Source organism: Oryx dammah, unplaced genomic scaffold, assembly GCF_014754425.2.
Source record: "Oryx dammah isolate SB20612 unplaced genomic scaffold, SCBI_Odam_1.1 HiC_scaffold_18, whole genome shotgun sequence".
In the NCBI taxonomy this organism is placed as follows: domain Eukaryota; kingdom Metazoa; phylum Chordata; class Mammalia; order Artiodactyla; family Bovidae; genus Oryx; species Oryx dammah.
This window is the reverse complement of record NW_024070202.1, coordinates 102,240,649-102,255,398: the sequence shown is the minus strand read 5'-3', so window position 1 is coordinate 102,255,398 and position 14,750 is coordinate 102,240,649. Positions and strand designations below refer to the sequence as shown.

The 14,750-nt window shown below is 39.0% G+C and overlaps 1 protein-coding gene across 3 annotated transcripts in view; it reads right to left on the bottom strand.

Annotated features, from left to right (window-relative positions):
- The window catches only part of TRIM24 (tripartite motif containing 24), a 114,426-nt gene that overhangs the window by 60,956 nt on the left and 38,720 nt on the right, over window positions 1-14,750 (bottom strand). For all 3 annotated transcript variants that reach the window (XM_040259959.1, XM_040259961.1, XM_040259960.1), the window contains exon 2: window positions 2,689-2,807. In XM_040259959.1, coding sequence (XP_040115893.1) covers window positions 2,689-2,807 — 119 coding nt within the window. The remainder of the gene's footprint in view (window positions 1-2,688; window positions 2,808-14,750) is intronic.

Here is a 14,750-nt window from a genome sequence, read left to right as displayed (position 1 = left end):
AAACATTCTGTTTCATAGATTTTTCTTTGGAACCAGTATATGAATATTTTATATATAGTTTCACAAATTTCAAATTAAAAAAAAACAACTAAGTTCAGTTCAGTTCAATCACTTAGTTGTGTCTGACTCTTTGTGACCCCAAGGACTGCAGCATGCCAGGCTTCCCTGTTCATCACCAACTCCTGGAGCTTATTCAAACTCATGTCCATCAAGTTGGTGATGCCATCCAACCATCTCAGCCACAGTCTGCTCCTGGTCTCATTTTTCCTGACTGTATAGAGCTTCTCCATATTTTGCTGCAAAGAATATAATCAATCTGATTTCAGTACTGACCATCTGGTGATGTCCATGTGTAGAGTCGTCTCTTGTGTTGTCAGAAGAGGGTGTTTGCTATGACCAGTGCATTCTCTTGGCAAAACTGTTAGCCTTTGCCCTGCTTCATTCTGTACTCCAAGGCCAAATTTGCCTGTTACTCCAGGTTATCTTTTGACTTCCTACTTTTGCATTCCAGTCCCCTATAATGAAAAGGACATCTTTCTTGGGTGTTAGTTCTAGAAAGTTGTGTAGGTTTTCATAGAACTGGTGATCTTCAGCTGCTTCAGCATTAGTGGTTGGGGCATAGACTTGGGTTACTGTGAAACTGAATGGTTTGCATTGGAAAAGAACAGAGATCATCTGTTGTTTTGAGACTGCATCCAAGTACTGCATTTCAGACTTTTTTGTTGACTATGAGGGCTACTCCATTTCTTCTAAGGGATTCTTGCCCACAGTAGTAGATATAATGGTCATCTGGGTCAAATTCACCCATTCCAGTCCATTTTAGTTCATTGATTCCTAAAATGTCGACGTTCACTCTTGCCATCTCCTGTTTGACCACTTCCAATTTACCTTGTTTCATGGACCTAACATTCCAGGTTCCTATGTGATATTGCTCTTTACAGCATTGGACTTTACTTCCATCACCAGTCACATCCACAACTGGGGGTTGTTTTTGCTTTGGCTCTGTCTCTTCATTCTTCCTGGAGTTATTTCTCTACTGTTGTCTAGTAGCATATTGGGTACCTACCAACCTGAGGAGTTCATCTTTCACTGCCCTATCTTTTTGCCTTTTCATCTTGTTCATGGGGTTCTCAAGGCAAGAATACTGAAGTGGTTTGCCATTCCCTTCTCCAGTGGACCACGTTTTGTCAGAATTCTCCACCATGACCTGTCCATCTTGGGTGGCCCTACATGGCATGGCTCATAGCCCTAAAAAAAAACTAAATTAAAGCCCTAAACAAAACCATAAACAAAAGCAAAATGAAACAAATGAACCTATTAAGTGGGTGACTTAACTATATAAAGAAGAATTACTTAAGTAACCTTAAAACATGATGATTTGATTGAACATCTCCAGTACATACATTTAGTAATTGTTACCTTGTTTTCTGTTTTGACAGAGACAATTCTACAATTTCTACTTTCAGTACCAACTCTATTTGTCTTCACTCTTACTCTGCAAGCCTCATTTATGCTTAATGAGCTGGTTCCACATTAGATTCTAGCAATAGGTGGTACTGGAGGAAGACTGCAATGCCAGAGGAAAAGATCATCTTAGTTGGCTTCCTATTTGCTCAACTTTTCATCTACAATTCTAGATTTGACTTAAAAATGTCAATATATCCTTGATATATTTTTCCTTTTTCCTTCCTCTTTTAAAAATAAAAAGCATTTGCTGAATCAATTCTCTTGAAAATCATAGAAAAATGGCCAACAAAGTGCTCAGAAGCATCCATATTGTGTTCTCTAAATACCATTTCAGACTAAAAAGAACCAAGTTTCTCAGAAGAACCAACTCCTGCTGGTTGTAGGTATAGAACAGAAAATGAACAACATCTTGTCAAAATAGAAAGCAAGGGAGATAGCAATGACTACTGGGATTGTGTCGGAAGGACTCAGGAATCCTCATTGCCAAGATGGCACAAATTGAGCACCAATAAGAATAACTACAACACATCTCATGTTAAAACTCCATGAGTTAGTTCATAACAATAAGCACACATACCACTCGTTAGTCACCTCTGAAGAATGCTAAGAAAATAAATCACTACTCTAAAAATTAGCAACTCATGGGAAAGAATTGAGCATTTACCTTTCCTGTAAACCTAAGAATAAATGGAAGATGCTTTTCTCTTCCTATTCCAGTTGAGAAATAAAGGAGAATGACAGAATGAAAATGTCATCCTTTTTCAAAGTCTGAGTGAAATATGGAATCCTGGCAGTGATCATTGATGGTCGTTAACATCAGAAAAAAGACAACCAAGCATTACAGTCTTTCTGCTTGAAAGACACACAGACATACGGATGGAAGTGTTCTTACGTGCTCTCACCCAGTGAGACTCAAATATAAACCAACCTCTACATTTTTATCATCAGTTTACACAAAATACAGCAGAGAGGGAAGCATGTCAAATGACTTAAGAGGTGCACAAAATTCAGAATAAGGCTAATTTTACTGGACTAACAACCCAGTTTACCCAGCAAATACATTAAAAGGGAGGAGAAAGAAAGCCAAGCAAGGAGAAGGGATAATTTGAAATTAATTAAAGATGTGCTTGAGACAAACCAACAAAATGCATGGTAAGTTCTCCAGTATTCTAGGCTGTTGCATTAAGAGGAAGCAAGAGACTCAAGACTTAATACACTTACCTGATTAGACTTTTCTACTGTACTGCTGGGAACCTCAGTAGTGTCCTTCACAAAAAAATTATCTATGATGTGTCTCTCTGCACACTCTTGGCTGCAAACAGGACATCGAATGACTCCAACTAGGAAAGACAAAATTGTATTTTTAATTTTTTTTTCATTGACACATAATTGACGTAACACATTAAATTTAGGCTGCACAATGAAAGGAATCAATATCTGTATATATTGCAAAATGAAAACCACAAAAAAATTCAGTTGAAATCTGTCATTGTACACAATTACAAGTTTGGTGGTGTTTTTGGGGGTGAGAACTTAAGATCCACTCTCCTAGCTCCTTTCATATATGTGATACAGTTTTATGAACTATAGTCCCCATACTGTACATTACATCCCTATGACTTACTCATTTTATAACTGAAAATTTGTAACTTTTGACCCTTTTCACCTATTTTGCCCACCCCCAACCCCTATCTCATGCAACCACCAATCCTGTTTATATCCATAAGCTCACATTCTAAGTTTTAAAACAAACATATGGAGTCCTAACCCAACACATCTCATCCAAACTGTGAATGGGTTCTTTTATAGGTCCACTATCTTCAAATTCATACCTGTTGTTACTTAACATAAAGCAGTTCACTTTTATGTACACATATGAATTTCATATGCGTGTGCACCATGTGTTTATGCATACAGTGTGTGTGTTTATGTGTATGTCCCACACTAGTATATTAAATGATGAAAAAAGGCTCATAACTTTAAATGAGATGCTATTCTAAATAAATATCCCCTTGGGCTATTCTTTTTATTGTTTAGCAACTTTGAGAGAGATGTGCAGAATCATACAGACTCTCCTAAAGGAATTAGAGTTCTGGTTCTCTCTGGACCTACAAGATCAGGATTTGCTAAAAGTGGAACACAGACATACTTATTTTGTTTAAAATATCCATGGGAATTCAGAAAACACTAAATTTGCTTCCTTTAAGTGCAAACAGTGTTCCTTTGGGGGAGGGGAGATCTTTCACAGTGCTTGTCCTGTGTCCCTTTCCCCTTTGTGGGAGTTGTGAAACAATAAATGAATAAATTAAAATCTAAAATTTTAAAATCTTAATTAAAAAAACTATTTCACAATAATAACAAAAATATATTAAGTACTTAGGAGTAAAGTTTTGAAAATGTGTAAGGCCACTGTGTAGAAAAATGTTAAGCTATATTTCGAATCATTAACAAAAAATACCTAAGTAATGAAACCACCATGTTCTTGATGGTAAAGATGCCAAGTCTCTCCAAAAGTATCTGTAGATTTAATGAAGTTATCTACATGACAGACGTGGCACTAGAAATTGGTGGGAAAGGGGAGGAAAACTTTTCTTGGTGCTAACAGCTCTCTACAGTGGGAGAGGGATGAAATCAGATCCCTATTTGACTTAATTCAAAATTTTGGATAGGACAGATGAAGAAATTTAAAACTTTCATGAGGAAATACAGAAAAGTATCTGTGTAACCTTAGAGCTGGAGTAAGTTTCTTACTCAAGAAAACAAAAAGCAAGAGCACAAGGGAGAAATGAATGAATTCAACTTCAGTCAAGTTAAGAACTTCAGTAAAGTTAGGCAAAAGATTACCACGAAGAAAATGAGAAAATAAGCCCTCAATTGGGAGAAGGTATAGATAGAACATAGAACTGACAAGAAATCAGTAATTCAAATCTGTAAAAATGTGGCAATGCACTTCACAGAATAGAAAAATTGAATAAACATGCTTTTCCTTATTCCAGATAAGCACAGTTAAAGAGTCTACACATTCTATACAAAACTGAGAAACGCAGAGAGGAGGCAGACTGTCTAGAGACCTCAGGACCTGAGGAGTGACAATGGTGAGTTTTCTTTTAGCCTCATATATGCTAAAGTGGGAGCTCATGAAGCAGTAGTCTCAGAAACACCAAAAGGTAGTTAAAAAAAAAAAAAATCCACAAAAGGGTGCTCCCTCTATTCAAAGGACCAGGAACAGGGCAGTTTGGCAAGACAGAAAACTGCAGCTAACCACCATAGAAAAAAAGTGTTTCCTCTCTCAACAGCAAAGGTCCAGTGGGAAGCTTCAGCTTCTACCCTGGCCAAGCAGAAACCAGCTGCCCCAACCACTCCCTGCTGCTTGTGTCAGAGAAGCCCGGTGGGGAGCTAGGGCTTTGGTCCTCCCTGGGTGGTAACGAGGCCCCCAGCAGTGTCCATGGAGATGATGTGAGGAGCCTGAGCTTTTATGTCCAGAACAGTAATCAGTTACTCCCCTGCCTCCAGGCTGAAGGCCTGGTGTTAAGTCCAGACTTTCATCGGTATTTATCAGTAACCTCCCGCACCCCTATATCCCTTCTCCTTTGATGTGTCAATGAAGAACACATGAGAAACACTAAATAGGCACTCACACCCCTACCATCCAGGGAGGTATTAGCAGTGCCCAGTGAGAGCATCATCTTCCACACCACTGACCAGTGAGGAGGAAGATCTCTCACCAGGGCAGCAAAGGATGCAGCGAAAGAAACTTAAGACTTCAACTTCCACCTCACAGGAGGCAAGAAATAATAAATGTAAGAGCAGAAATCAAGGAAATTGAAAAACTGAAAGTAAATTCAACAAAAAGTTTGTTATTTGAAAAGGTCAATAAAATTAACAAACCTCCAAGACTGATAAAGACAAAGGAGAAGACACAACTTACCAAACATAAGGAATAAAAATGGGGATATCATTACAGACCATAAGACAGAAAAAGGATGACAGGGAAATACTGAGAACACTACTCACACAAAATGACAATATAAGTGAATTGGACCAATTTCTCAAAATGTACAAACTACTATAAAATAATTTGAACAGCCATTTAATTATATGGAAATCAGCTCTAAACAAAATTAAATACTAACAAACATGTATAGTACTAGTATGCTGAAAACTACAAAATTTTAGAAATCAAAAAAGATCTAAATATATGGAAAGACAATGTTCATGGATAGAGATAATCAATGTAGTAAAAAGTAATGTGATCTACCAGTTTAACAGATTTCCTAATACAATCCTAACATTTCCTTTTGCAGATATAGACAAGATTGTTTTAAAATTATATTAAAAGGCAAATGTACTATAATAGCTGAATGGATAAGGGAAAGAAGAATAATAAAGAATCACTATCCAATTTTAAGACTTACATAGCAAGAGTAATCAGGAATGTCCGTTATTGACCATAGGATAGACACACAGATAAACGAAAAAGCATAGAGACTTGAAACAGATCTACACAAGTAGGGCCAACTGATTTTTGACAGAGGTGTAAAAGCATCTTTATGCTGATTAACTACAAAATGTTGATAAGAGATACTGTTCGTGGATTGAAAGACTGCTGTTCTTGTTCAGTTGCTCAGTTGTGTCTGACTCTTTGCGACCCCATGGACACCAGGCTTCCCTGTCCTTCACCAACTCCTGGAGCTTGCTCAAACTCATGTCCATTGAGTTGGTGATGCCATCCAAACATCTTGTCCTCTCTTGTCCCCTTCTCTTCTTGCCTTCAATCTTTCCCAGCATCAGGGTCTTTTCTAAGGTGTCGGCTCTTCACATCCAGGTGGCCAAAGTATTGGAGCTTCAGCATCAGTTCTTCCAGTGAATATTCAGGACTGAGTTCATTTAGGATGGACTTGTTGGATATCCTTGCAGTCCAAGGGACTCTCAAGAGTCATCTCCAATACCACAGTTCAGAAGCATCAATCATTCGGCACTCAGCTTTCTTCACAGTTCAACTCTCACATCCATACATGGCTACTGGAAAAACCATAGCTTTGACTAGATGGACCTTTGTTGGCAAGGTAATGTCTCTGCTTTTTAATATGCTGTCTAGGTCTGTCATAAATCTTCTTCCAAGGAGCAAACATCTTTTAATTTCATGGCTGCAGTCACCATCTGCAGTGATTTTGGAGACCAAAAGAATAAAATCTGTCAGACTTTATTTTCTTGGATTGAAATGCATCACAGTAAAGACATCACTTCTCGCCACACTGGTCTGTCGGGCTAGGTGTATTCCTATCAAAATCATAGCAAGATCATTTTGTAAATATAGATAAGATTATTTCAAGATTTATGTGGCAAAGGAAAGGAACTAGAATAGCTAAAACAATTCTGGGAAAAGAAAAATATAGTGAAAAGAATCACTATCCAATTTTAAGACTTACATGCAGTAACTTAGGATGGTATTGGCAGGTGAATCATAGATGAATGGAATAGAATACAGCAATAAGAAATACACCCACACAAGTAAGTGCAACTCATTGTGACAAAAGTGTGAGAACAATTCAGTGGAAAAAGGAAAGACTTTTCAACAAAAGGTTGAAACAACTGGGTACTCATAGGAAAAACTGGACTTCAACTAAACCTTCACATTTTATATAAAAATTAGTGGATCAGTTTTAAATATAAAACATAAAAGTAAAATCTTTGGAAGAAAACAGGAGAAATCTTGAGAACATATGACTTGTTGAAGGTCTTAGATATACCCAAAACCCAATCCATAAAAGAAAAATGTGGATGAATTTGATTTCATCAAAATTTAAGACTTTTGTTCTACAAAAGACCTATAAAGAAGATGAAAAAACAAGCTACACACTGGGATAAAATATCTGCGAACCACTGATTTGACAAAGGATTCACATCTACAATGTATAAAGAACTCTCAAAACAAAAACAAACAACCCAGTTAGAAAATGGACAAAATACATAGACGATATGCAGTACCAATAAGGATATGCATATGGCAAATATGCACGTGATAAAATGTTCCACATCAATAGGCATCAGGTAATAAATACAAATTAAGATCATGATGGGTTATCATCACAGAGCTATTAAAAAATGTTGAGATATTAGATCCCTTACACATTCCCACTGAGAGTGTGAAATAACAGAGCCATTCTGGAAAACAGTCTGGCAGTTTCTTAAAAAAAACACTAAACATAACATTTATCACATGAATCAGCAATCTCACTCCTGAGCAGAAATAAATTTAGGTTCACACAAAAATCTGAACTGCTACTGCTGCTATTTAGTCAATAAGTTGTGTCTGACTCTTTTTCGACCTCATGGACTTCACAATCTTAATTGTGTTATTCATACGAGCCCCAAACTTGAAGGACTCAAATCTCCTTTAATAAGCGAATGGTTAAATAAACTGTGGTATATCCATACCATGGGTAACAGTTGCAATCAAAGGGAACTAATTATTGATAGACACAGCAAACTGGATGGATCCTAAAGGCATTAGCATTTTTTAAAGAGTCAATTTTGAAAGGTCTTATGAATGATCTTACATAACATTCCCAAAATGACAAGAATATAGAGATGCAAAACAGATTAGTACTTTGCCTAAAATTAGGGACAATGTGGCCTAGGGAAAGAGAGTATGTTTGACTATAAAGAGGTAACAAGAGGGAGAGCTTTGGTGATAGGATTGTTGGAACTGTTGTGCATCTTGACTGTGAGGTTATATGAATCTAAACACGTGATTACTTTGTAATCATTACTTTGCCAACAAAGGTCCATCTAGTCAAGGCTATGGTTTTTCCAGTAGTCATGTATGGATGTGAGAGTCGGACTATAAAGAAAGCTGAGCATCGAAGATCGATGGTTTTGAACTGTGGTGTTGGAAAAGACTCTTGAGAGTCCCTTGAACAGCAAGGAGATCCAACCAGTCCATTCTAAAGGAGATCAGTCCTGAATATTCATTGGAAGGACTGATGCTGAAGCTGAAACTCCAATATTTTGGCCACCTGATGCGAAGAGCTGACTCATTTGAAGAGACCCTGATGCTGGGAAATATTAAGGGCAGGAGGAGATGGAGATGACTGAGTATGAGATGGCTGGATGGCATCACCAACTCGATGGGTATGAGTCTGAGTAAACTCCAGGAGTTGGTGATGGACAGGGAGGTCTGGCGTGCTGCAGTCCACAGGGTCACAAAGAGTCAAACACGACTGAGCGACTGAACTGAATTGAACACGTGTGATAAAGTTGCATTAGAACTATACTCACTATTGTAACAAGGTTCATTTTCTGGATTGATATTGCACTGTAGTTATATAAGAAGTAATCATTGGGGAAAAAACTGGGTGCAAAGGACCTCTCTCTAACTTCCATCAATATATTATTATTTCAAAATAAAAAGTTAAAAAAACAAAACAACTAACCTTTATTTAGTGCTCTTCTTGTATGTAGTGTTTTATCCTGATACAGAGGAGGAATGAAGATCAGAGACTCGGATTAAGTTGACCTGGGTCACACAGTAGTGGGGTTGTGATCTGAGCCCATGGCCAAGTGGCCACAGAATTCAGGCTCTGTACTGCCATCCTTTACAAAAATGTCACAGAAGGCTACGGGGTTACAGACTGCATCACCGTGACAGACAGGTATTAATCCATGAATTAAGAACCCCATTTGTGTATGGTGGTGAATTTAACCTACGTGAAGTTAAAACCAAGTAAATGCTACCTCAACAATACTTTGTTACCCATAAAAAGTTACCGGGTAAACATAATTTCTATTCAAGTCTGAGCACACTTAAAGTTCCTCTGTACAGACACAGATGCAGAGAATGGACTTGTGGACACAATGGAGGAAGGAGAGGGCAGGACAAATTGAGAGAGCAGCACTGACATATATACAGTGACGTGTAACAGAGCCAGTGGGCAGCTGCTGCCTAACACAGGGAGCTCAGCTTGGTACTTCGTGATGAGCTAGAGGGGTGGGGTGAGCAAGAGGCTCAAGAAGGAGGGGATGTATGTATACTAACAGCTGATTCAAGTTGTTCTACACCACAAACTAACAACACTGTAAAGCAATCATCCTCCAATTAAAAATAAAATAAAGTTCCTGTATACAGACTGATAGAGATCAGTATCTGGAATATATCCTTCCAGAAATTAGAGTGATTAAAATTTGATTAAAGAAAAATAATTCTGTGAGAAGTGTGGAGATACTTTCTTTAATCATTCATCACTCTGTGCTTAATGGCCATAGTTGTTTCTTTCTGGTATTTATAAGGTTGAAAAAGCTGTAAATGGTGCATAGATATCTGTAAGTCTGTTTCAAATATTGCCTTTGATGACGCCTGCACCCCCCCCCCCCACCACTCCCTGCACCTTCCTGCACAAGAAAGTCCCCTAATCCTGCTCTGATTTTTCTCTCTTGGGCAGCTATCCTTCTGTTTCATTTATATTTATTATTTATTATCTGGCTATTGCAAGTAAAATGTAAATCATCTGCTCAGTTCACTGATATTCCAAGCACCTAAACATGTACTTCACACATAGCAGTACTCGATAATATTTAGTGGATGAGTGAATGAACTCCCTTAGTGATGCACACGCCTTGTGATTCACACTTTCACCATGGAGAAACTCTTTAGCACTGGGAAACATGTTCAGAAATGTTCACAGCACTATTTTTCATAAAAGTCCACAATGAGAAACAATCTAAATGTCCATCAACGGTAGAACAAAAATACTATAGTATATACAAATGATAGAACACTATACAAGCTGGAATTAAGATTGCTGGGAGAAATATCAATAACCTCAGATATGCAAATAACATCCCCCTTATAGAAGAAAGCAAAGAAAGACTAAAGAGCCTCTTGATGAAAGTGAAAAAGGAGAGTGAAAAAGTTGGCTGAAAACTCAACCTTCAGAAATCTAAGATCATGGCATTTGGTCCTATCACTTCATGGCAAATAGATGGGGAAACAATGGAAACAGTGACAGACTTTATTTTCTTGGACTCCAAAATCACTGCAGATGGTGACTGTAGCCATGAAATTAAAAAATACTTGCTCCTTGGAAGAAAAGCTATGACTACCCCAGACAGCATATTAAAAAGCAGAGACATTATTTTGCCAACAAAAGTCCATCTCACTGGTTTTTTCAGTGGTCATGTATGGATGTGAGAGCTGGACTATAAAAGCAAGCTGAGCACTGAAGAACTGATGCTTTTGAACTGTGGTGTTGGAGGACTCTTGAGAGTCCCTTGGATTGCAAGGAGATCCAACCAGCCAATCCTAAAGGAACTCAGTCCTGAATATTCATTGGAAGGACTGATGCTGAAGCTGAAACTCCAATTCTTTGGCCACTTGATGTGAAGAATTGACTCATTGGAAAATGCCCTGATGCTGGGAAAGATTGAAGGCAGGAGGAGAAGGGGGTGACAGAGGATGAGATGGTTGGACGGCATCACTGACTCAATGGACATGAGTTTGAGTAAGGTCCAGGAGTTGGTGATGGACGTGGAAGCCTGGCGTGCTGCAGTCTATGAGGTCACAAAGAGTTGGACACGACTGAGTGAACTGAACTGATATAACAATGAAGTCAATGTATGTAAACTACAGATGGCTGAATTCCCAAAAGTATGTTAAGTGAAGAAAGTCCCAGAAGAATATATATTATACTATATGTTGCTGCTAAGTTGCTTCAGTCGTGCCCAACTCTCTGCGACCCCACAGAAGGCAGCTGACCAGGCTCCTCTGCCCCTGGGATTCTCTAGGCAAGAATACTGGAGTGGGCTGCCATTTCCTTCTCTAATGCATGCATGCATGCATGCAAAGTCGCTTCAGTCATGTCCAACTCTCTGCAACCCTATGGACAGCAGCCCACCAGGCTCTTCTGTCCAAGGGATTCTCTAGGCAAGAATACTGGAGTGCCATTTCTTTCTCCAATTATACTCTATATCAAAGTTCAAAAATACTATTTAGGAAAGCAAGTATAGCTGATAAACTATAAGCAAAAACAAGAGAATGATTAACACAAAATTCTGGATAATGGCTATGCCAAGGAAGGAGGAAAGAATAAGCAGCTCCCCTGCAATACTAATTTTATCCCATCTAATCTTTCATGAACCAAACCACTTTGAAGGCCTAAGAGCACATGGAAATAAACGAGTGCAAGCCAATGAAACTTCATGTCCAGTCTAGGGATGAGAGCCTGAGGACTAGTAACTCTCACAGCTACCCAGTTCTAGTGTATTAAGTATCACCCCCACTGTACAAATCAGGAAACAGAATCATGACTTGCCTGTGGTCATTCGACTACTAAGAGCCAACTGCAGAATTTGAAATCTGCCTGAGGATACATCTTGCGTCCATTCTACACAGAAAATATTTAAATGAAAAGGATATGCGTGCATGCTAAGTCACTTCAGCCATGTATGACTCTTTGTGACTCAATGGACTATAGCCCACCATGCTCCTTTGTCCATGGGATTTTCTAGGCTCCAGATAAGAATATTGGAGTGGGTTGCCATGTCCTCCTCCAGAGGATCTTCCCAATCCAGGGATCGAACCTGTGTCTCTTATGTCTCCTGCATAGGCAGGCAGGTTCCTTACCACTAGCACTGCCTGGGAAGCCCATGGGATACAGCACAGACTATAAAGCTATATGCCCTATATATTATTCCTCTTTATAGACTTTTATATCCCTGAAGCAATTTTTATGAGCCTCTGTTTCCTCTTCTGTAAAGTAATAGCAGCATGATAATCATGACAATGGTTACCATATTGACAATTTGTGCTTGTTGTTGTGCTAAATATTCCACGCTCAGCAGAATAAATCTGAGGCAGAACTGTTATGAACATTATATTAATAAATGTATAAAAAGGGCCTAATGATGTTGGGCTGGTACCTGGTGAACCTGTGCATCACACTCTGTGCTCCCAATTAAAATGAGATTAATAGTTGAGTCCTTCTGAAAGGCCCAGCACAATATCACCTACCTCATTCCCTCAGTCACAGAAGTACCTCAACCTAAAACAAGAAACAATAAAGCCAAATGCTGGTGAATCTCAAATTTGCGTCTTTTCCCATACTTCATTCTCAAGCTCAAGATGTACCTTGTCAGTATAAGAAAAAAACAAAACAAAACAGGCATTTTGTATTATACAGTAAATACCTGAACACTTATATAAAGAATGGTTCAGTCAGTTCGGTTTAGTCACTCAGTTGTGTCCGACTCTTTGCGACCCCATGAATCACAGCACGCCAGGCCTCCCTGTTGATCACCATCTCCCGGAGTTCACTCAGACTCACGTCCATCAAGTCAGTGATGCCATCCAGCCATCTCATCCTCGGTTGTCCCCTTCTCTTTCTGCCCCCAATCCCTCTCAGCATCAGAGTCTTTTCCAATGAGTCAACTCTTCACATCAGGTGGCCAAAGTACTGGAGTTTCAGCTTTAGCATCAGTCCTTCCAAAGAAATCCCAGGGCTGATCTCCTCCAGAATGGACTGGTTGGATCTCCTTGCAGTCCAAGGGACTCTCAAGAGTCTTCTCCAACACCACAGTTCAAAAGCATCAATTCTTCAGCGCTCAGCCTTCTTCACAGTCCAACTCTCACATCCATACATGACTACTGGAAAAACCATTGCCTTGACTAGAAGGACCTTAGTCGGCAAAGTAATGCCTCTGCTTTTGAATATGCTATCTAGGTTGGTCATAACTTTCCTTCCAAGGAGTAAGCGTCTTTTAATTTCATGGCTGCAATCACCATCTGCAGTGATTTTGGAGCCCCAAAAAATAACGTCTGACACTGTTTCCCCATCTATTTCCCATGAAGTGATGGGACCGGATGCCATGATCTTCGTTTTCTGAATGTTGAGCTTTAAGCCAACTTTTTCACTCTCCTCTTTCATTTTCATCAAGAGGCTTTTTAGTTCCTCTTCACTTTCTGCCATAAGGGTGGTATCATCTGCATATCTGAGGTTATTGATATTGCTCCTGGCAATCTTGATTCCAGCTTGTGTTTCTTCCAGTCCAGCTTTTCTCATGATGTACTCTGCATAGAAGTTAAATAAGCAGGGTGACAATATACAGCCTTGACGTACTCCTTTTCCTATTTGGAACCAGTCTGTTGTTCCATGTCCAGTTCTAACTGTTGCTTCCTGACCTGCATACAGATTTCTCAAGAGGCATGTCAGGTGGTCTGGGATTCCCATCTCTCTCAGAATTTTCCACAGTTTATTGTGATCTATACAGTCAAAGGCTTTGGCATAGTCAATAAAGCAGAAATAGATGTTTTTCTGGAAAACTCTTGCCTTTTCCATGATCCAGTAGATGTTGGCAATTTGATCTCTGGTTCCTCTGCCTTTTCTAAAACCAGCTTGAACATCAGGAAGTTCATGGTTCACGTATTGCTGGAGCCTGGCTTGGAGAATTTCGAGCATTACTTTACTAGTGTGTGAGATGAGTGTAATTGTGCAGTAGTTTGAGCATTCTTTGGCATTGCCTTTCTTTGGGATTGGAATGAAAACTGACCTTTTCCAGTCCTGTGGCCACTGCTGAGTTTTCCAAATTTGCTGGCATATTGAGTGCAGCAGTTTCACAGCATCATCTTTCAGGATTTGAAATAGCTCAACTGGAATTCCATCACCTCCACTAGCTTTGTTCATAGTGATACTTTCTAAGGCCCACTTGACTTCACATTCCAGGAGGTCTGGCTCTAGATGAGTGATCACACCATCGTGATTGTTCCCTCGGTGTCTCTAATTTTCTTGAAGAGATCTCTAGTCTTTTCCATTCTGTTTTTTCCTCTATTTCTTTGCATTGATCGCTGAAGAAGGCTTTCTTATCTCTTCTTGCTATTCTTTGGAACTCTGCATTCAGATGCTTATATCTTTCCTTTTCTCCTTTGGTTTTTGCTCCTCTTCTTATCACAGCTATTTGTAAGGCCTCCCTAGACAGCCATTTTGCTTTTTTGCATTTCTTTTCCATGGGGATGGTCTTGATCCCTGTCTCCTGTACAATGTCACAAAGCTCTGTCCATAGTTCATCAGGTACTCTATCTATCAGATCTAGGCCCTTAAATCTATTTCTCACTTCCATTGTATAATCATAAGGGATTTGATCACACTATTCCAGAAAGGGTGGGAATACTGCAGAAACATAATACAACTCCCATTTTTGAAAAGGGAAAATTTGAAATCTGAAAGGCAAGCAGGGAGCCAACTTTAATTCAAGAGAAATAGAAAGCAAACAGACCAGTACAAATTACTTCT